Source organism: Hypomesus transpacificus, chromosome 17 (assembly GCF_021917145.1).
Source record: "Hypomesus transpacificus isolate Combined female chromosome 17, fHypTra1, whole genome shotgun sequence".
NCBI lineage: Eukaryota > Metazoa > Chordata > Actinopteri > Osmeriformes > Osmeridae > Hypomesus > Hypomesus transpacificus.
In genome coordinates, this window is record NC_061076.1 from 5237948 (window position 1) to 5256592 (window position 18645).

General features: G+C 41.6%; 4 protein-coding genes and 1 long non-coding RNA gene across 5 annotated transcripts; 1 reads left to right on the forward strand and 4 right to left on the reverse strand.

Moving 5' to 3' along the window:
- Positions 1 to 1470: 1470 nt before the first annotated feature.
- syt5a (synaptotagmin Va) lies at positions 1471 to 6778 on the reverse strand. Its single transcript, XM_047039051.1, has 10 exons — positions 6728 to 6778; positions 4379 to 4539; positions 4218 to 4232; positions 3837 to 4012; positions 3574 to 3666; positions 3254 to 3421; positions 2982 to 3149; positions 2761 to 2878; positions 2456 to 2589; positions 1471 to 2223 (listed from the first exon to the last, which is right to left on the reverse strand). Exons 2-10 carry the CDS (start codon positions 4530 to 4532, stop codon positions 2014 to 2016), a joined length of 1236 nt encoding a protein of 411 aa, XP_046895007.1. The 5' UTR covers positions 4533 to 4539; positions 6728 to 6778; the 3' UTR covers positions 1471 to 2013.
- A 1937-nt stretch (positions 6779 to 8715) lies between these two features.
- On the reverse strand, positions 8716 to 10361 carry LOC124480036 (ferritin, middle subunit-like). Its single transcript, XM_047039055.1, has 4 exons — positions 10130 to 10361; positions 9612 to 9758; positions 9261 to 9386; positions 8716 to 9146 (listed from the first exon to the last, which is right to left on the reverse strand). Exons 1-4 carry the CDS (start codon positions 10229 to 10231, stop codon positions 9000 to 9002), a joined length of 522 nt encoding a protein of 173 aa, XP_046895011.1. The 5' UTR covers positions 10232 to 10361; the 3' UTR covers positions 8716 to 8999.
- On the forward strand, positions 8967 to 13021 carry LOC124480037. The gene is made up of 2 exons (XR_006957500.1): positions 8967 to 9026; positions 12911 to 13021. It is a non-coding gene; the product is annotated as an uncharacterized LOC124480037 (long non-coding RNA).
- LOC124480034 (ferritin, middle subunit) lies at positions 12682 to 14123 on the reverse strand. Its single transcript, XM_047039053.1, has 4 exons — positions 13816 to 14123; positions 13378 to 13524; positions 13137 to 13262; positions 12682 to 13030 (listed from the first exon to the last, which is right to left on the reverse strand). The coding sequence occupies exons 1-4, from the start codon at positions 13915 to 13917 to the stop codon at positions 12875 to 12877; spliced, it is 531 nt and encodes a 176-aa protein (XP_046895009.1). The 5' UTR covers positions 13918 to 14123; the 3' UTR covers positions 12682 to 12874.
- Positions 14124 to 16979: 2856 nt separating this feature from the next.
- LOC124480035 (ferritin, middle subunit-like) lies at positions 16980 to 18381 on the reverse strand. Its single transcript, XM_047039054.1, has 4 exons — positions 18068 to 18381; positions 17730 to 17876; positions 17414 to 17539; positions 16980 to 17297 (listed from the first exon to the last, which is right to left on the reverse strand). The coding sequence occupies exons 1-4, from the start codon at positions 18167 to 18169 to the stop codon at positions 17151 to 17153; spliced, it is 522 nt and encodes a 173-aa protein (XP_046895010.1). The 5' UTR covers positions 18170 to 18381; the 3' UTR covers positions 16980 to 17150.
- Positions 18382 to 18645: the final 264 nt, after the last annotated feature.

An 18645-nucleotide genomic window follows, 5' to 3' on the forward strand; every position in this document is an offset into this window, starting at 1 on the left:
CTGGAGGAGGGGATCCCTCACTGAATTGCTCCAAATATTACAGTAACCATCACAACTTAGTACTGTCAACAAAGAACAAAGAAAAACCCTCTGGTGTGCTGGATCCAGCCATGAAAACACTCCACACCTATGTCACCACAGGCCAATTCCATTCCCTGTAGGAGATTTACCCTGGTATATGGGTTTCAGTCATACAACTTCCACTGCCACACAGAGAAAAACTCTTCATTTGGGTTGAGAAAAAGGCTGTATGGTGGGAGGCAAACATTTACAGTAAAAAATGCTGGTTGATGTTAAACTATTCTCGTACACGGACAACACGTGAAACATTGGGACATTGTCCCAAACCAGCATTAGAAAAAAGTTGAGAACAATTTTGAGTCATTGTGTTTTACAGATGACAACTGTGTTGTAGTTGTGTTTACTGTTTGCCACTTGTGTTTACCATTTTGCAGCACAAGTGCATCACAGTGCAAAATGTGTTTAGTGAATGAGAATGTGTTTAGAGTTTTGCCAAAAAAGTGTCTGATTTGACAAATTGGTTTAGTTCACTGACCATTTAATTCAGAGAATGGGGTTTAGTGTTTTAGCAATCGTGAAAAACTGTAAACCTATAAACTGCAGGTCTGGGAAAAGGGCATGGGCCCTGTGGGTTCCTTTAAAGTAAATGAAAAGGAAATACTGTCCTCCTGTGGAGAAGGGGAGTAATAGCTTTATGATTAAACCTTCCTTCTGGCAGATCTAGGATCAGTCCATGTGCCTGTGTTTCGACAGCACACTCAGAGAACCCCCCTCCCCCTTTCTCTCTTTAATTCCCTGCTCACATGTTTGGCTGAGTCCAGATCTGTGCGTGAGACAGGGACTAAAGAGGACATTGCACTAATCCAGTCTGCCCCAAGTCCACATTTCAGATTTCACTCTTCTAGTCAAATCCACAAGGACACATGATAGCTCAGTAAGGTCTTTTGATTTTGTCACATATTACGCGGAGACATCGTTTTTTTTCTTATTTCAATTTACAATATTGTACTGCCATCTAAACAGGCACGTAAGCTCCTTGAAAATCAACACCACACACAAAGTTAACTAACAGGGTTGGACTACTGACTAACTATTAACATGTTCAATGTGAAGAACACTGTTCAGGCCAGATCTACCTTGAATACAAGGATTGTAATCCCATTAGGATTACCAGGATAGGGTGCAGCAGTAAAGAGATAGGTAAATTCAGTATTTCCCCTCAATGATCTCATCTGTTTGAAAAGTGGATAGGTAATCTAATTTCAGACAAACATAATTTACGAAAAGATATACAGAGAATAAAAGATTAGCACTTTGACCAGATGAAGAGAGTGGTGTTCTCGAATGATGGACTGCCTACTTAAAGGCAGTTTACAGTAGTTGTAGTGTGTGCGTGTGTTAATACTTGAAACAGCAATTGGGCAAGTTGGCAATATAACCACTCATCTATTATTGTTTGGAATGATTTCATCATCTATTTATTTACACCATGTTACAATCAAGAGGTAAACCAGAGGAAGCTTTCCATAAACTATGGTATAGGACAGACTTGCACACACAAACACACATCCCTCAGCCAATAAACAAAATACACATTCTCTCCTCCAAACACATGCACAGATGTTGACACACATTCAAGACACAAAATATATATATATTGAAATTGAACACATAATTGGTAAAAACAAATAACTAAATGGGCAACAGGTTATGTTTTGGGGAGAGGGGTCACAAAAATAAAATATAACATTTGAGAGCAGAACATAAGGAGAAGCCTGCAGAGAGCTGATGTGCATCACAAAAAAAAACACAAAAAGAAAATTTGGTGTTTTCAGTGTGTTCATAGTACGTTTATCCTTGCAGTACATTTGATGTTCAGTAGAGGTTTATGCTTGAGATCTTTTTTAAATGTCTGTGCTTGTGCACAGACATATAAGACATATGTGACACGTACGAGTCACACGTGTGTGTGTGTGGTACTTATGTGTGTGCTTAGCGGATCGGTGCCTTCAGGGCAGCATCCACCTCCTCCTCAGGCCGCAGGGTATGCCACTGGGCAACAGGACGTCTAGGATTGGCCAACATGTCTGACCAATGGCGTAGCCCCACTCCTGTGGCTCCGAAGCCAATGAAACACTTCCCAATGGCGTCATTGCTGCCCAGCTTGTCGTAGTCGTACACAGTGATCAGCACCTGGATTTTCTACATGGTTGGAGAGTAGACAGAAGACAAACTATTAAAACACTCCAAAGTCAGATGTTTAAAGTACGCATGAAATAGAAGTGTAAGAAGCGCACTTAAATGACAAATGTCATTGTCAAACAATAAGAGATGCTTGGGCTTGCAGAACAATGTAGCTTCCTGTGTTTATTCCAAAGCTTCATGTTCCATTGTTTGGGCACACATGTATGGGTATTACATAGCACTGGGATACCTGTATCTGAGAGAATGGTATCTCGAAGCTGAAGCTCTCGTTAAAGTAGGGGTTCAGGGTGTTCTGTTTCACAGACGTCTTCTTCTTCTTCAGACGTTTGCCTTGGTACTGCAACACCACCTTTACAAAAGGATCTAGAGAGAGAGAGAGCGAGAGAGAGAAAGAAAGACAGAGAGAGAGAGAGAGAGAGAGAGAGAGTGAGAGAGAGAGAAAAGCGATCGTTTCAGTGTCTCCTGCTTGAACAACAGCGAGGCACTATCTATCAGGATCATAACTGTTGTTGATCATTGTTTCTAGAAGGTCACCTGACAAGCCTCCCACATCCATCTTCTTTAGGTTCTTGGCCTCCATGACATTGACAGTGAGCTTGCCAGACGTTGGAACATAACGCAACGAAATACAGATGTCACCCAGCTTCTCTTCCTGCCGGGGAAAATACCGTACAAACACAATGTTTATGTTGAGTTGAGTAGACTGACATGACAAGACATGGAGAAAACGGAGCGACGAATAGACAAACATTTACCTCCTCTTTCTCTCCTCCAACCAGATCTCTCCATTCGTGGAGGGGTTGTGCCAGGTCCACGCTGTTCATGGCGATCTTGATCTCTCCGATCACGTCATGCTTTCCAAAGCGGTCAAAGTCAAATACCTGTAAGACCAGAGTCTGACCACCCAAATCATTGTAGGCGATCTGTGGGAGAGAGGCAGCAGAGAATGAGGTCACGCCAGGTCCGACCTGAATACTGCAGCGAGCTCAGATCCACAATCCACTTCCCAAATGAGAACTACACTGACCTTGAAAGTGAAGGTCTCGTTGAAGACGGGACAGAGGTTCTTGCGCTGGACTTTGGTCTCAAACTTCTTCTTCTTGTCAGGGAGCATGTACACTTTGACGTAGGGATCGGAGGTGCCACCCATGTCCATGGCTGCCAGGTCCTGTGCTTGTAGGATGCCCACGACGAGCTGGCAAGGGAGGGGGATGGTGATGATGGTGGCACGAAAAAGGACGATTTGGTACACGCTTTATGTTTAAGGGCATCATGGTTTGTGTCCTGATTTGAGGTTTACTTTGAGATCATTATGAGGAGCTTGACATGCTCTATGTAGAGAAATACCTGGTTGTCAGTAAAGCTGTAGTCCAGGGTAAACTCCAGTTTTCCAAAGTTCTCCTGTTCCTTCTCTTCCTCTCCATCCTTCTTCTCCCCACCCTAGAGGACAGTGGAGAAAGTACATCAGGCTTGTTTTAGAGACAAAATGTTTTTTAGACTTGACACAATGCGTAGTATTTTCCCCATGAAGTGTTTAATATGATCTAGTAAATAGGAATCAACAAGTGATCAGGTCAAGGGACAGACAGACAACGGACACCTCCTCTTACCCCTTCGCCATCCTCTCCATCCTTGTCCTTCTTTCTCCTGCCTCTTCCACCCTTCCTCTCCCTGACTTTCTTGGGCTTCTTGCCCTTGTTGATGCACTTCTTGTAGATGCAGAAGCCCAGGCACCCCACCAGGGCCAGTACCACCACCACGATGGCCCCTATCGCCCACATGGGCACTGGGGAGCGGAGATGAGAGGACGGGAGGGAGATACAAGTTAAGAAGACTTCTGGGATAATCGACTCTCTTTCTCCCCTCAAATGTGACACAGAGATGCAGGGGTGGAGTGTGGGGGCGTGGTTGGGGGGCGGGGGCGGGGGAGTTGTTGAGCATGAGTGAGAGAAGGAAACAGGGTGATCACATGATTGAGAAAAGGAACTTACTTTTCAGTTTATGGTCTGTGAGGCAAAGTGGCAGGGTAGAGGTTAAATGAAAAGGAGGAAGGATCAGGTGAAATGAAATGGCACTTTTATGATAACATTTCACGTGACATTACATCCAGTACTTTTCTTACGCCCTGTATTTGTCTACTGGGAACACTTACTTGGCATGTGGGTCAGCTCGTTAAAGAACTTGTTCTTCATGTTCATGAAGTTATGGTTCGAGTGGTGTGAAGGAGGTGGGGGTGGGGGCGGGGCAGGCTCTTCCTCCTCCTTGGCGGCCCGACGGGCCCGTGGAACAGAACTGGCCAATCGCATTGCAATTCTGCCAGAGAGGGTGGAGAATATTAATACTCTAATTACGTTTTTACATTTGAGAAGCAGCTTGAGGGTGAAACAGCTAGTGTTAGTTGACTTTAAATATATATGTATATATTTAACCTTTATTTAACCAGGAAAGTCCCATTGAAATTAAAAATCTATTTTTCAAGGGAGACCTGGCCAAGACATGCAGCAACATAAAAACATATAGTTACAGACAGAAGAACACAGAATGAGACAAGTAAAAAAAAATAGAATTAAAATTAAAAAACAACTAAAAGTTTGAGTCAGTTACATAACCTGGTTAATTAAAAAACATTGACATTTTTGGGAACCTGCCTCCATTTTGTTCATTTTAGATTTAAAAGCACTAAGTAGTATCAGTCATCTGAGTTTCACATCATTCTGCATTTACGCCTCTCCTGTTCCCTTCTAGTCTCCTTAAGGCGGAGGCATAACAGTTTATCTGTCTGTTGGTCTGTGGTCGAGCACTCTTTAGCCTTAGACTGACTTACTTTATGGATTAATGTGTGTATTTCTCTTCTTCTATTCCTCCTCCTCCCATTCACCCCTCCTAATGTTTTTGTCTTTCTCTCTATCCCTCTGAATGTTTCTCTCCATTCCTCTGACCTCTCATAATAGCACAGCTGTTACTGCTTTACCTCTTCCAATCTGTCGCCCTATTATAATATTGCTATGATTTTGTTTCCCTACCCTGATCTGCAGCTCCTCATTCACATTGTTTGTGTCTTTCCCTCTCTCTTCTCTCTTTCTCTCTCACATATCTCAACAATCTCGGATCTTTTTCTCCCTCCATCAACCCTTGCTCGCTACTAATCTTCCTCCCTCCTCTTCTATAAACATTTCTCTCTCCTTGTTTCTTTTTATTTCAAAGTCATGTCCCTCTCTTCTTTCACTTTGCTTCTCACCACTCATTGTCTTATGTTTCAATCCTTCTTTCTCAACCCTCCTCCCTCTCTTTCTGTATTCTGTGTTTCTCATTGCTGTCACCCTTCCCCCTTCTCTGTGATGGCATGCGTGTGTTGCACAGTAAAACTCATTCCTTTGCCTACTGTGTCCATTCATAATCCCCTGACTTCATGACACAGTGCACACATGCACTCCCTCACTTGCATGCACGCACACACATTTACGTCAGACATCCATCTGTAAGTGTTACACACGCACCACACACAGACACACAAGCACTTTTGCATCACAGATCCATACAGAACTTTTACATACACAAATATGCACACACAATTACAAAAACACACGTACTCTCCTGTTCCCCTCTCTTTCTTTCTTTCTTTTTCTCTCTCACACTCTCTCTCTCTCTCTCTCTCTCTTTCTTTCTTTCTTTCTTTCTTTTTCTCTCTCTCTCTCTCTCTCTCTCTCTCTCTCTCTCTCTCTCTCTCTCTCTCTCTCTCTCTCTCTCTCTCTCTCTCTTTCTCTCTCTATCTCTCTATATCTCTCTGCACAGGGACGTAACAAGATTATTTGCCAAAGGTAATCTCAAAATCCCAGAGATTATGCAAATTAGGGACTACTCTGGCCCCTCCATTTGCCCCGCCCACTGTCAGCTGTTGTTAACCACCACGGTATCATCCATTGGAGATTTGATCCATCACACCCATCATATTCCCATAATTTGATCTCGCTCATGGAGTTAGCTGTATCATTTGTCCTTAAACCCTGCAGATAAGGGTCTGTGCAGTGGATTAGAGAGGCAAAGAGCTGTATAGGAGTGAAGAAGTGGACCCACAGTCTACTAATAGGCCTGTGACATCAGAAGTGAAGGTCAGATATGGGAGGGCCTAACTGATGGTTGGAATGGTTGAGTAAGCTGCATATGGGCAGACAGAATTTGTTCTTCCACAACAGTCCTACCGGTCTGACTGGGGCTAAACTCCTCTGGGAGGCAGGGTGTAGCATCAGAGCTCCCAGATTAATGATACTTGATAAGTGTGTCACTGATTACCACAGAGTCTATCATTCACTCCTGCTGGCATGTGGTAAATAAGGAGAATACTCTCCTTCCGGTCTCTGCAAATTATGAGTATGTTAACGTTTAGAGATAAATGTTTATCGGAATGTAGTTATTTGTATTGGTGAAAGAAGTGTGATCCTGTCAGTGGAATGGCTGGTGGAAAGCAGGTTCATTAATGCTAATACAATGACTATACAATTACCTGTGTATAGTCAGTTGGTTCTGTAGTCTGGTGTCCAGATTGGAGGTGAACAGCAGGCAGCAGGATTTTGAGACTAAAGAGACTAAGCCCCGAGGTGAACTAAAGTGTCATTATATATGCTCTGCCTGAATATTTAAATAAAGAAGTTTACGAGAACAACAATCAGTCTAGGGAATCAGTAGTGGTAAATGGGTTTCGTTTACTAGACCTTGTGCTGTAGTGAATGCGCTGTTATCCTACAAAGTTCTGTTAAACAGCAGGATTTAACGGATTACCAAACAACCTACCATGTAGCAAATTGCAGTCCTTATACGAAATAGTTTTTTAAATTATTGTGAGATGGTTGTCAAAAATTAATTTAGATGGGATAGATAAATGATAGAGCAAGATATCTGAGAAAAAGCTGAGCAGACAAATAAACCTACATGATTGGAGACACTTATGGATGTTTGTCCTTTGGAAGGACTATAAAAGAACTGAGATATAAATATTTATACAACTTAAATCTGCTTAAATCACAAATATTATTATCAATAAAACATTAATATACAGAACTCAGCAACTTCCAACCAGGTAAAACAGCACAACATGCATAAACTCTATATGTGTATATGTATGTCTCTTTATGTCATTGTGTCAGGGAGATATGTTGGGAACTTCAACTCCCATATCATAAATATCTTCAGTATGACAAAGAAAAGGCCCAGCCAATTTTACAATCCCGAAGGAGTCATCCCTCAATCACTATGTAGCCATTGAAAAAAACAAGGTTTCATCAACATGTACAAGGGATTAACTAAACAAATTAGAATGTGCACAGACAGTAACATACATAACACTCACCTTATATTCAGATATTTTCTTCCTTGTCTTGTTTGTAATGCAATTCTGGACACCTCCAAAGTGGTTGGAGAGAACTGTTGTGCAGCACCCTCTCTCTCTCTCTCTCTCTCTCTCTCTCTCCCTCCCTACCCGTTGCTCAGTTAATCCATGTTAATAGCCTTCTGCCAACTGCTTCCAATCCATCTTCTCAACCATTGCTCTCTCTCTCTCTCTCTCTCTCTCTCTCTCTCTCTCTCTCTCTCTCTCTCTCTCTCTCTCTCTCTCTCTCTCTCTCTCGTTCAATCATTTGTACTTTCTCATCCAAAGCACAGGGGTCACCAAAACCCGAGTTCTCTTAATCTTTCAATCCCGGACTATACTGTAATATCTCAGACGTATGTTGGGTTACTTTGACATTTTATTGTTTCCCTTTTCCCAGGGTGTTTTACATTTTTGGAAGAGATCTAGTGTCTTTATTTAGTACAGTATTTTTCTGCAATTCAAAAAACAGGAAGATGAATCTAGAAAAGACCTTACGTTTATGGTCTGTTACTGTAAATATATCTCACTTAATTTCAGTTTCCTCCAGTTATCTTGCTGATTAACCAGAAATTAATTCATGTCCACTGTATTTTCGGTCCAGTAACTTTTCAACCATATTACCCTTTGGCCCTGTTTCCTTTTTGCCCATTTCTTTGGAAGTCCTGGGCTTTCTAATGCCATCAGTTAAGCTATAAATACAGAACTAGCTCACAACAGAGCCAAACCCAAACACTTATGTAAAATACAAACATTAAAAGCTTGGATGTAAGATCTTTCAGGACTGAATGGGACTTTCCCAAAAAGAATTGGCGCCCCTGTGTGGTTATGGCAGGTAATAAAGTGGGTCAAGTCTCAAAGCATGGCTTAAAGGTTTACATTGATTCTGGACTTCTCCTCATCCACCACCCCTCCACACAAGTGTGTCTCCTGCTGTATCACTTTGTTCCACCAAAATGAACTAGGCTGGGAACCAAACCATGTGCAAGCTATGGATGATAGGCCTGGCCAACCTCCCAGTCAAACAATTTCCCTTTTTTGGGTCAATCACAACCGTTTATTTGATTAAGGGGTGGGTTCATTATGACTGTACTTGCCGTTGAGGTTGTTGGAAAGATAACAAGACTTCTCTCGACTGTTTATATCCAATTCAAGTCATATTTCAGAAACAATAAATGTCAAAAAGACTGCAACTCAAAATGTGTATTGAGTAAGATTCACTAGAGCATACATACCACCAATGCCAGATACAACAATCCAGATGACAACACATCAGTCAGTAACATCAAACCATTAAAACATCCCTTAGGGAATGGTATACAGAAAAATTAAAAGGTTAAAAAAACACACAAAAAAACACTACAAACGGGTGGTATTCTCCAGGAAACTGAAGGTCCTAATGATCTGAAGTTTAGCACAGGGTGTGCTTGTCGAACAGGTACTCGGCCATCTTGTTGTTGTGTGCGTCCATCTTGGTGAGGTTGGTGATGTGGTCTCCCAGCTTCTTGATGGCCTCCACCTGCTCATTCAGGTAGTGGGTCTCCAGGAAGTCACACAGCTAGAAGGAAACACCCAGAGAACAGGGATTAGACATGAGAGCTATAAACACCACACATTCAGGCATTTCTGTGGACATTCAAAGCAGTTTAAGACCAGGTATAGTGGAACTTACATGTGGGTCTCCCTTATCAGAAGCCACTTTGTGGAGGTCGAGAAGGGCCTGGTTGACGTTCTTCTCCAGCTGCAGGGCACACCTCATGGCCTCCAGCCCGCTGCCCCACTCATCTCTCTCTGGTTTCTACATCAGTAATAAAACAGGATGAGCACTTGTGTTTATTTGTTGAGTATGATAATTCATTCAAAGTAGTGTTAAAGAGTTGTGCCATATTTATTACAGTTAAAAACTGGGTGCTTGTTTGTTTTTTTACACACCAATTTTATTCCTAAGAAGTCAAATGTGAAATAACTTGGACTGCCCTGTTAACATGGTGTGTGTGTGGAGGGGTAGAGGGATAACCTATACCTTGATGTCCTGTAGGGAGATGCGTCCCCCTCGCTTATTTTGGAAAGACATGAGCTTGTCGCCATGCTCACGTTCCTCCTCGCTGTTCTCCTTGAAGAACTTTGAGAATCCTTGGAGAGCCACGTCATCACGGGAGAAGTAAAAAGCCTGACAGACAATGAAAAATAGAGAGTTAAGAGTTAAGGCTGTTAAACATGTCTTGACATTCAGTGACTGTTCAGTCATGGTTACTAAACTGACAACAAAAATAGTAAGCATGACACAGCACTTCCATTGAAGAATATCTACAACTTTTACTATTACTTTTAATAAAAGTTCAAAAATAAGTTCGATTTTTTGACGTAGCCAAAGCACATGTCCGCGACGCGACCCTCTTCACACCCCTATCTGACCCACCAGTTGAGAAACAGTGGCCAAATAGGCTGTATGAAAACAACCAGTAGATGGCAGTCCAACGTCACATCGAGCCCAAACAACACAATAAATTATTTAGGCTAGGCTAATTGATGAATTCTTACCATTGAAGTGTAGGTGTAGGAGGCAAAAAGCTCTAAATTGACCATGCGATTGATGGCAGCTTCGCATTCCCGGTGGTAGTTCTGGCGGATCTGAGACTCCATTTTGGCAGTTTTTCTTGTTTTCTTGTCAAAACGTGCAATAAAAAACAAAAATCGGCTCGGAGGATGAAGTTCCGTTCAATCACTGTTGAAGCAAGAATCTTCGATGTCTTCGGAGCGCTATGAATTGTTAGGGCAAGTTGTCTCTATTTATTGGTCCCGAAAGAGTGCGTCAGGACATAGGCGGGACCATTCAATGACTTCACTTTGCAAAATACCTGGAAACAACTCCACCTGTCCTTCCAATCCTCACCTGACCTCACCTGTCTCAAGTTGTTTTTTTGTAGTTGTTTTATAAATAATATGGTGTGGAATACCTATAACTCAATAGGCTACCACAACTGATTAGCTAGGTTACACATCAGCATCAGATAATGGTTTTCACTCCACGATAACCCAACCCTGCACTATGATTGCATGAAATTACACGTTGCAATATATTTTATTGTTGGGCCTATATGTTTAACTCGGAGACCAGTTAGTTGTTATAAATTAGATTGTTGATTTAAACTGTGAAACTTCACTAACTGTGTGAAGAAGTCAATGTTAATGTCAGTTTTAGTGGTTTGTGGACATTAGTGCATCTTTCTGTGTGTGTGGTACCATGACATTACTTTTTCTGTTTTGTTATAGGTTAAATTCTAGGAATTGATGCTGCAATTAAGGTTGTTTCCTCACTGTCACCTGTAACACGACCTAATTCAGGCTAATGTGCCGACTCAAGCAAATCCACATTGCTGTGTCATGGTCAGTGACTCAGCATATCGCAGTCTACCATCTCGTAGAGCTAATTCTTGATTGGATCTCCCATGTTTCCGAAACATGTTTTGTTTTTTTTGCTACACACCTACGATGAGTAGGTGACTTTCGCAAGACGAATCGGAAAATTTACGTCGTAATTTCTTCAGGCTAGTTACAGCTATATGAAACCTCGATGAACGACAGATAATAAATATTTTTTTTATTAAAATAAAAAGAAGCCATTGTTGACGTCGGTGAAAAGGCCCTGTTTCAAGTTATATCTGGCAATATTGTCTCATTGTAGTAAATGCTTTTATCCCACTGTTAGCCAAACTCTCAAATTAAAAGGCAAGTAACACAGTTAGCTAGCCATATAGGCCTTCTCGGCAGCTCGAACACAACGAAGCTCCTGAAACATCACCGTAATGTTTAGGACAGGAGTAACCACGTGGTACCCTTCTTTTTTTCTGCAGAATTGTGCAATATTGAAGTTGAAAGGTTGTTATTATTGCACAGTGCCTGGTAAAAATATAGACAATCTATTGCCTAGTCTAAGTCAATGCTTTTATTTCATATGTTCTATGTCTCTGTTGAACAGAAAAGTAAAAGTCTACATCAGATATACAAATTGTGTAATGACAATGCTGAAAATATATTCCAAATATAATCAATGATCCATATATAATAATGATGAACTTATATTCTAATTGTATGATTATGCACCAAGATGTGACTGTGTCTGTGTAAGTGAGAAATAGGCCTTGCTCAGGAGAATGTATCATTTAATGAGGAGAAGAATGCAATTAAGACAGCCTACTGGCAGGGAGGGGTGTACGGGGTGATATGATTTGCTGCAGAGAGCTGTTCGACATCAAGGCCGGTGACAGGTAGGCCTACCGGATGGGGGAGGCGGGATGGCCACCCTATGGAGATGAGAACATGATTCATTCGACCATGGAGAATGTATCCCTTTGCATGTGGACATCATCAGACCTTTGGGTCTGGTCCGCCCCCCTTGAATGGCCTGGTCTGCCCCCCTTTTGGATGCCGTTTCCCCCCCCCCCATCCTCTGCCCTGGACATCATCAGACCTCTGCCCCCCGCCCCCTCTCTCTCCATCAATCGACATGTTTAAAAAGTGGCGACAGCTGGTTGTGAAGGACACAACACACTGTTGCTTCAGACAAAATCTTGTATGCTAAATGAATAAAATGTGTAAATGTGATTTAGCTTGCTAACGTCATGCTATGACTAATTGAAACTGAATGGGTTGAAAGGGGTGCTAAGTGCACATCAGAATGTTAACTCAGTGATCATGTATTATTTTTCCTATTTCCTTATGTCAAACAGCTAGGGTTAAGTAGTTGGAACGTCTTGTTGATAAAGATATACATTCTTGCTCTGACATAGCCTGATTTATGAACCAAGCTTGTCCTCCCATATCTGCTTTTTACTCTTCCTCTCCTGGCTGTGCAGCCGGTCTTTAAGGAGCTGGGGCAGGTGTACTGCCTACTGACAACTCTGGATTATTTACAGAAACAGAGGACAACTCTTCAAAGGGTGAATTAGAGGGTAATTGTGCATATGCATTTTATAAAATTATTCCTTCTGAAGTTCTGTAACAGGAGATGTCAGTCTATGCATTTCTGTTCGAAACCAAATAGTTAATTAGTAGCCCAATTCCGAAACACTAAAATAAAGCACTGAAATTGCTCCAGCTCAAAATGTTTAATCAGTCACTTGCATCAGAGGAATTAAAGCAAAACAAATGCTTGAAACAACATGCAAGGCAGTGAAAAACATAAGGCAGAAATGATAGCGAACATTGTACTGCCAAAGTAAAACAGATGCACTTCTCTATTCATTGCCAAAATAGGATGAAGCTGATGTCTGTGGGCTAGAGAGTTTAGCTCTGGCTCCCCAGGGTGTGCTTGTCAAACAGGTACTCGGCCATCTTGTTGTTGTGTGCGTCCATCTTGGTGAGGTTGGTGATGTGGTCTCCCAGCTTCTTGATGGCCTCCACCTGCTCATTCAGGTAGTGGGTCTCCAGGAAGTCACACAGCTAGAAGGAAACACCCAGAGAACAGGGATTAGACATGAGAGCTATAAACACCACACATTCAGGTACTTCTGTGACCATTTAAAGCAGTTTGACAGCAGGTACTTACATGTGGGTCTCCCTTATCAGAAGCCACCTTGTGGAGGTCGAGAAGGGCCTGGTTGACGTTCTTCTCCAGCTGCAGGGCACACTGCATGGCTTCCAGTCCGCTGCCCCACTCATCTCTCTCTGGTTTCTACAAATAAACAGGGTCAGAACTTAGTATACTTTTATTACATGATATCAGAAGTCTAGGACCTTGTTTCTTCACACGCTTAATTTGATCCTTAAAACAATAATGGTTACACTACCTTGATGTCCTGCAGGAAGATGCGTCCCCCTCTCTGATTCTGGAAAGACATGAGCTTGTCGCCATGCTCGCGCTCCTCATCGCTGTTCTCCTTGAAGAACTTTGAGAATCCTTGGAGAGCCACATCGTCACGGGAGAAGTAGAAGGCCTACAGTAGAGAAAAACCACAATATTGTTGTTAACAGCGGTTAAACATGACTCATGTCCAGTATGGCAAGTTAATCACGTTTGACAACGCTCCCACTAAGCATGACACAGCATTCCCCAGAAGAAAAACAATGTTTCTGCGAACATAATCTTTCTCCGAATGCCACTCGTATACAAACACACGTCTGTTAGTTACATAGCCAAGAAAGATACATGAAATAGTCTTGAGATTGACTTGTCCCTATTGGTATAGCGTGGAACAAAATAATCCGAAATATAGGCTATTCTTTACCATTGAAGTGTAGGTGTAAGACGCAAAAAGCTCCATGTTGATCATGCGATTGATAGCAGCTTCGCAATCGCGGTGGTAGTTCTGGCGGATCTGAGACTCCATTTTGGCTGGTTGTTTTCTTATCAAAAACGTAAGATAAAAAAATATATTCTGACTATTTTGCTAGTAGTGTTGAAGTAAAGGTAGAAATACGAATTCCGGAATGTTCAGATATTTCGGCTTGGAAGATGAAGTTCCGTTCAATCACTGTTGAAGCAAGAACCTTCGATGTCTTCTCGGCGCTGTGTGAAGTGTAGAAAATGAACGCTGTATTTATGTATTCCTAGAAGAAAACGTCAGTAAAATCGTTGCAAACAGCATAGCCAATCAAATCAAGCGTTCATCGGTTAAAAGGCGGGGTTTGAATTACGTCATTTTACACATGACTGGGGAAAAGGTTTACATGTAGGCTATGTGTTTTTGACTGATAATAATAATAATATCTTAAATAAAACGTGTGTAACTGCGGACTATTCCAGTATAAATTCATGTGAGATTAACACCGCAGTAGAGATTATTAGCCAACAAGGAAAGCAAAAGTATTATTATTCATATTCTGGATTGAGTATTCATTCAATGACAAATCTGTAAAGCTGCTTTATCCTTCCTAAAAAATCCCATAGACCTCATATCTGCTGACAAGCTACTTTAGGGTAATGTTCAGTTTTTCTTAATGAACACCACAACTATTTTACTTTTCCCTAACATCTTGGAGGTTAATATGAATGTGTATGCAACAGTCTAACTTTCATCTTCTTCTGTTTACCAGCTAAATACTAAAATGTCCGATTTATGTGGTCGAACAGGAATATTCTTAATCTGTATTCAAAGGTTTGTCTCATGCTTTAACTTAATGCAACTGCGGCATATGGCCATGATACAGATGACTCCGCCATCTCAGGTTTAATGTGTAACCATCTTAAGTTGTTAAAGTCGTGATTTATCATGTGATTTGTGAGCACAAAGTTGTGTAGCTTCCGGTTTTCAGGCGAGAATCCAAGAAATGACTGCAATTAAGGCTCATTGCCCACTGTTTTATGCGGAGTCACTTTTAATATAACCGCATGTTAGTACTCCATTGTGCTGAGTCAGCCAAACATTTCTGCTGCGTCACTGTCAGTGACTCAGTATTCTTAAGGTGATGATACACGGGGCAACTTTTTGAGCAATGTTGCCGGGCAACGTTTCCCGGCAACATTCCGGCAACATTGCTCAAAAAGTTGCCCCGTGTATCATCACCTTTAGATTGCCAATGCCTTTCTCTTCCATGCTTCATATATGGACGCTTCACTCTAGGGTATACCCGTTTTGCCTTGAAAATGCTGTTGAATTATTCTGTGCAACTTCATCACGCAGGCTGGGTATTTTAGAATCTGGAACATTTTCTCTTGATATGTATCTTACTTCAGATAATGAGGCTGATCATACCTAGGATTATGTATGCCTGTTGTCAGTAAACACACATTTGTGTTTCTCACAATGAAATATGAGATGTGCTCTAAGAAACCCACACTTCGACAATCTAACGCCTGTCGATCATACATTAAAAATATTTTGCTTTTACATCTTTTCAAGACTAAAAGCACTTCTTAATTCTTTCATTCTTAATCTAATTCTTCAAAACCCAAAATCTAAATACTTAAAAAACAATACATTTTAAATACTTACAATAGAAAGTAAATCAACTAAGAGATTCAATATTTTTATTTGTCACAAATGGTACATTATGCAGTGAAATGTGTAGTTGTACCTGCAACCACTTACATAAAATAAAATAAGACTAAAAAGAGACTGCTTAAAAATAGATAAATTACAATAAATAAAATTAAATAGCACACAGCAGTATTTTAACGCTTTGAGTTGAGCTGACGGATGGCCTGAAGAAACTCCTCCTCATCCTCTCTATGTTGAACCTCCGGCCTGACGGCAGCAGGGAGAAGAGTGAGTTCCCAGGGTGGTTGGGCTGTCTGAGGATCTTCTCAGCCCTCGACCTGCATCGTTTGTTAAAGTTGTCCTGCAGGTCAGAGAGGGTGGTTCTGATGGCCCGCTCGGCTGGACGGACCACCCTTTTCAGGGCTGAAAAACCTTTTCCGGCTTGGTGCAGCTGCCCATCCAGGTAGTGATACTCCCACTCAAGATGCTCTCGATGGTGCAGGTGTAAAAGTTCCTGAGCACCTTGAGGGGGACCTTAAAGTCTCTCAAGCGTCTAAGGTGGAAGAGACGTTGTCTGGCCTTCTTCACAGTTCTGTGGATGTGAAGTGACCAGGACAGGTTCTGTGTGATGGTCACACCGAGGTATTTAAAACTGTCCACTCTCTCCACCTCAGACCCGTTGATCCAGAGTGGGCGGATATTGCTCTGCTGTTTCCTCCTGAAGTCCACAACCAGTTATTTAGTTTTTCCGACATTGATCAGGAGGTTATTCTCCCGACACTACCTCTCAAGGTGGATGACTTCCATCCTGTAGGCTTCTTCGTTGCTGTCGGAGATCAACCCCACAACTGCTGTGTCGTGTGCAAACTTGATGTTGTTTTCTGATGTTGACACACAGTCATGGGTGTACAGCGAACACAGCAGAAGGCTCAGCACTCAGTCTTCAACATTAGATCAACACTACACCTGCAATTTGCCATCAATCACCATTCCATGGCTGGAGTATGATATTGCAGACAGTATTAAATATATTACGTTGTCTGGATCCTATTCAAATTATAAAGCATCTGAGGCTGTTCCTGCATGTTCACTTTTAGTTTATAAATATATACCAACTGGCAATCATCCACTAAAGGTGTGGGTCAGTTTTCTAAACAAACAAAGTAATGTATAAATATTTAAACATTTTATATGGCCTATGGATTTAGAATGGGATGTCATAAAAGCTCCTGTAGGTGTAATGTATAGGTGTCACAAAACATTTGTATATAGTGTACTGTATATCTCTTGTCTGGATTTGATTAAAAGATTTGTGATGTTAAACTACAGAACAGAATGGAAGTAAACTAATTTAAGAATGTCTGGCACTGTGAGCTTTTTGCAGCATGCTTGTTAAATATTAGGCCTACATTGGACCTCCAGAAATAATGTTTCTGAAATGCAAGCAAGATCAAGGATGACTGCAAATTTGCTTTGGCTCAAAATGTTTATTCACTCAGACAGTAACATCACATCTTATAGACTTCACATCAAATAGATACATCGGAAATATTTAGGAAAGTTAATGTTGCACTGTCAAAGCATATCAGATGGTGTTCTCCATTCACAGCTAAGAAGGTGGAAGGAGCGGAGATAGTTGTCATTTAGCCCAGCGTGTGCTTGTCAAACAGGTACTCGGCCATCTTGTTGTTGTGTGCGTCCATCTTGGTGAGGTTGGTGATGTGGTCTCCCAGCTTCTTGATGGCCTCCACCTGCTCATTCAGGTAGTGGGTCTCCAGGAAGTCACACAGCTAGAAGGAAACACCCAGAGAACATGGATTAGACACGAGACAGCTATAGACACCACACATTCAGGTACTTCTGTGACCATTTAAAGCAGTTTAAGACCAGGTATAGTGGAACTTACATGCGGGTCTCCCTTATCAGAAGCCACCTTGTGGAGGTCGAGAAGGGCCTGGTTGACGTTCTTCTCCAGCTGCAGGGCACACTGCATGGCTTCCATCCCACTGCCCCACTCATCTCTCTCTGGTTTCTACATGAGTCACAAAGAAACACAGGTGTGGTACAGTCATTGTTAATTCATTGAGTACTTTGTGTGCATCGAAAGTTGAAGATCTGCTAAACATGCATGATGGAACAGCAAACAATCTCTCCAAGCCACCATTATGCAACTTTAACCCCTATACGCTGCAAATCTTCAGGGCATCAGACTGGTAATGTACCTTGATGTCCTGCAGGAAAATGCGTCCACCTCTCTGATTCTGGAAAGACATGAGCTTGTCGCCATGCTCGCGCTCCTCTTCGCTGTTCTCCTTGAAGAACTTGGCGAATCCTGAGAGAGCCACGTCGTCACGAGAGAAGTAAAAAGCCTGACAGAAAAGAGAATACATATTGTTGATGAAAACGATTAAACATGACTAATTGCATTCAATAATTTCGTCTTAGTTTCTTAGCAGCCTATTGACAAAGCCAAAACATGATAGCACTTCCATTATGGACGGCAGGTTGCCAATGAAGATGCATTACTTTCTCAGAATCAGCATCAACGTAACTTCCTTACCATTGAAGTGTAGGTGTAGGAAGCAAAAAGCTCCAAGTTGACCATTCGATTGATGGCAGCTTCGCATTCCCGGTGGTAGTTCTGACGGACCTGAGATTCCATTTCGGTTGATTAAGTTCTTTACTTTCCTGATCGTGCGCAAAAAAATAGATTAAAACTATTCTGCTACTAGTGTTGAAGTAAATGTGGAATTGTGTGAAATGTCGCTCAGTTCCGTTCAATCACTGTTGAAGCAAGAACATCCAAGGTTGTGATCGAAGGAAGTAATTGTCTGTACTTATCCATTTCGAAAACAAAGCGTCAGTAAAGTCGTTGCACACACCTAGCCAATCAAATTAAGTTTAGGCATGAGAAAATAGGCGGGGTCGATGAATGACATCGCTTAACTCGTGACCTGGAAGAATAGTCACCTGCTTCAAGTTCATTGTAAAAATAATGTTTTTTTTTGTTACAGAATCACATAATGCAATTTAAATGTTCTAGCCGTTATCTTAAAATAGATTAGCTTAAGGCAGATGCTGTTGTAGAAACTAATGTAGCCTAGTCTAATTCAAACGTATTTTTTCATCTCTATTCCT

Bases quoted from the DNA above. Each gene is read 5' to 3' on its own strand.
- syt5a (XM_047039051.1), bottom strand. From the start codon at position 4,532: ATGCGATTGGCCAGTTCTGTTCCACGGGCCCGTCGGGCCGCCAAGGAG. The intron at 3,667-3,836 runs GTAAGAGGAGGT...ACTGTCCTCTAG, and splicing joins ATGGAGAGGATGGCGAAGGG to GGTGGGGAGAAGAAGGATGG. The intron at 2,879-2,981 runs GTAAATGTTTGT...TTTCCCCGGCAG, and splicing joins TTGGAGGAGAGAAAGAGGAG to GAAGAGAAGCTGGGTGACAT.
- LOC124480036 (XM_047039055.1), bottom strand. From the start codon at position 10,231: ATGGAGTCTCAGATCCGCCAGAACTACCACCGGGAATGCGAAGCTGCC. The intron at 9,759-10,129 runs GTAAGAATTCAT...ATTGTCTGTCAG, and splicing joins CCTACACCTACACTTCAATG to GCTTTTTACTTCTCCCGTGA. The intron at 9,387-9,611 runs GTATAGGTTATC...TTACTGATGTAG, and splicing joins TCTCCCTACAGGACATCAAG to AAACCAGAGAGAGATGAGTG.
- LOC124480034 (XM_047039053.1), bottom strand. From the start codon at position 13,917: ATGGAGTCTCAGATCCGCCAGAACTACCACCGCGATTGCGAAGCTGCT. The intron at 13,263-13,377 runs GTAGTGTAACCA...GTTTATTTGTAG, and splicing joins TCTTCCTGCAGGACATCAAG to AAACCAGAGAGAGATGAGTG. The intron at 13,031-13,136 runs GTAAGTACCTGC...GTTTCCTTCTAG, and splicing joins CTGATAAGGGAGACCCACAT to CTGTGTGACTTCCTGGAGAC.
- LOC124480035 (XM_047039054.1), bottom strand. From the start codon at position 18,169: ATGGAATCTCAGGTCCGTCAGAACTACCACCGGGAATGCGAAGCTGCC. The intron at 17,877-18,067 runs GTAAGGAAGTTA...CTTTTCTGTCAG, and splicing joins CCTACACCTACACTTCAATG to GCTTTTTACTTCTCTCGTGA. The intron at 17,298-17,413 runs GTAAGTTCCACT...GTTTCCTTCTAG, and splicing joins CTGATAAGGGAGACCCGCAT to CTGTGTGACTTCCTGGAGAC.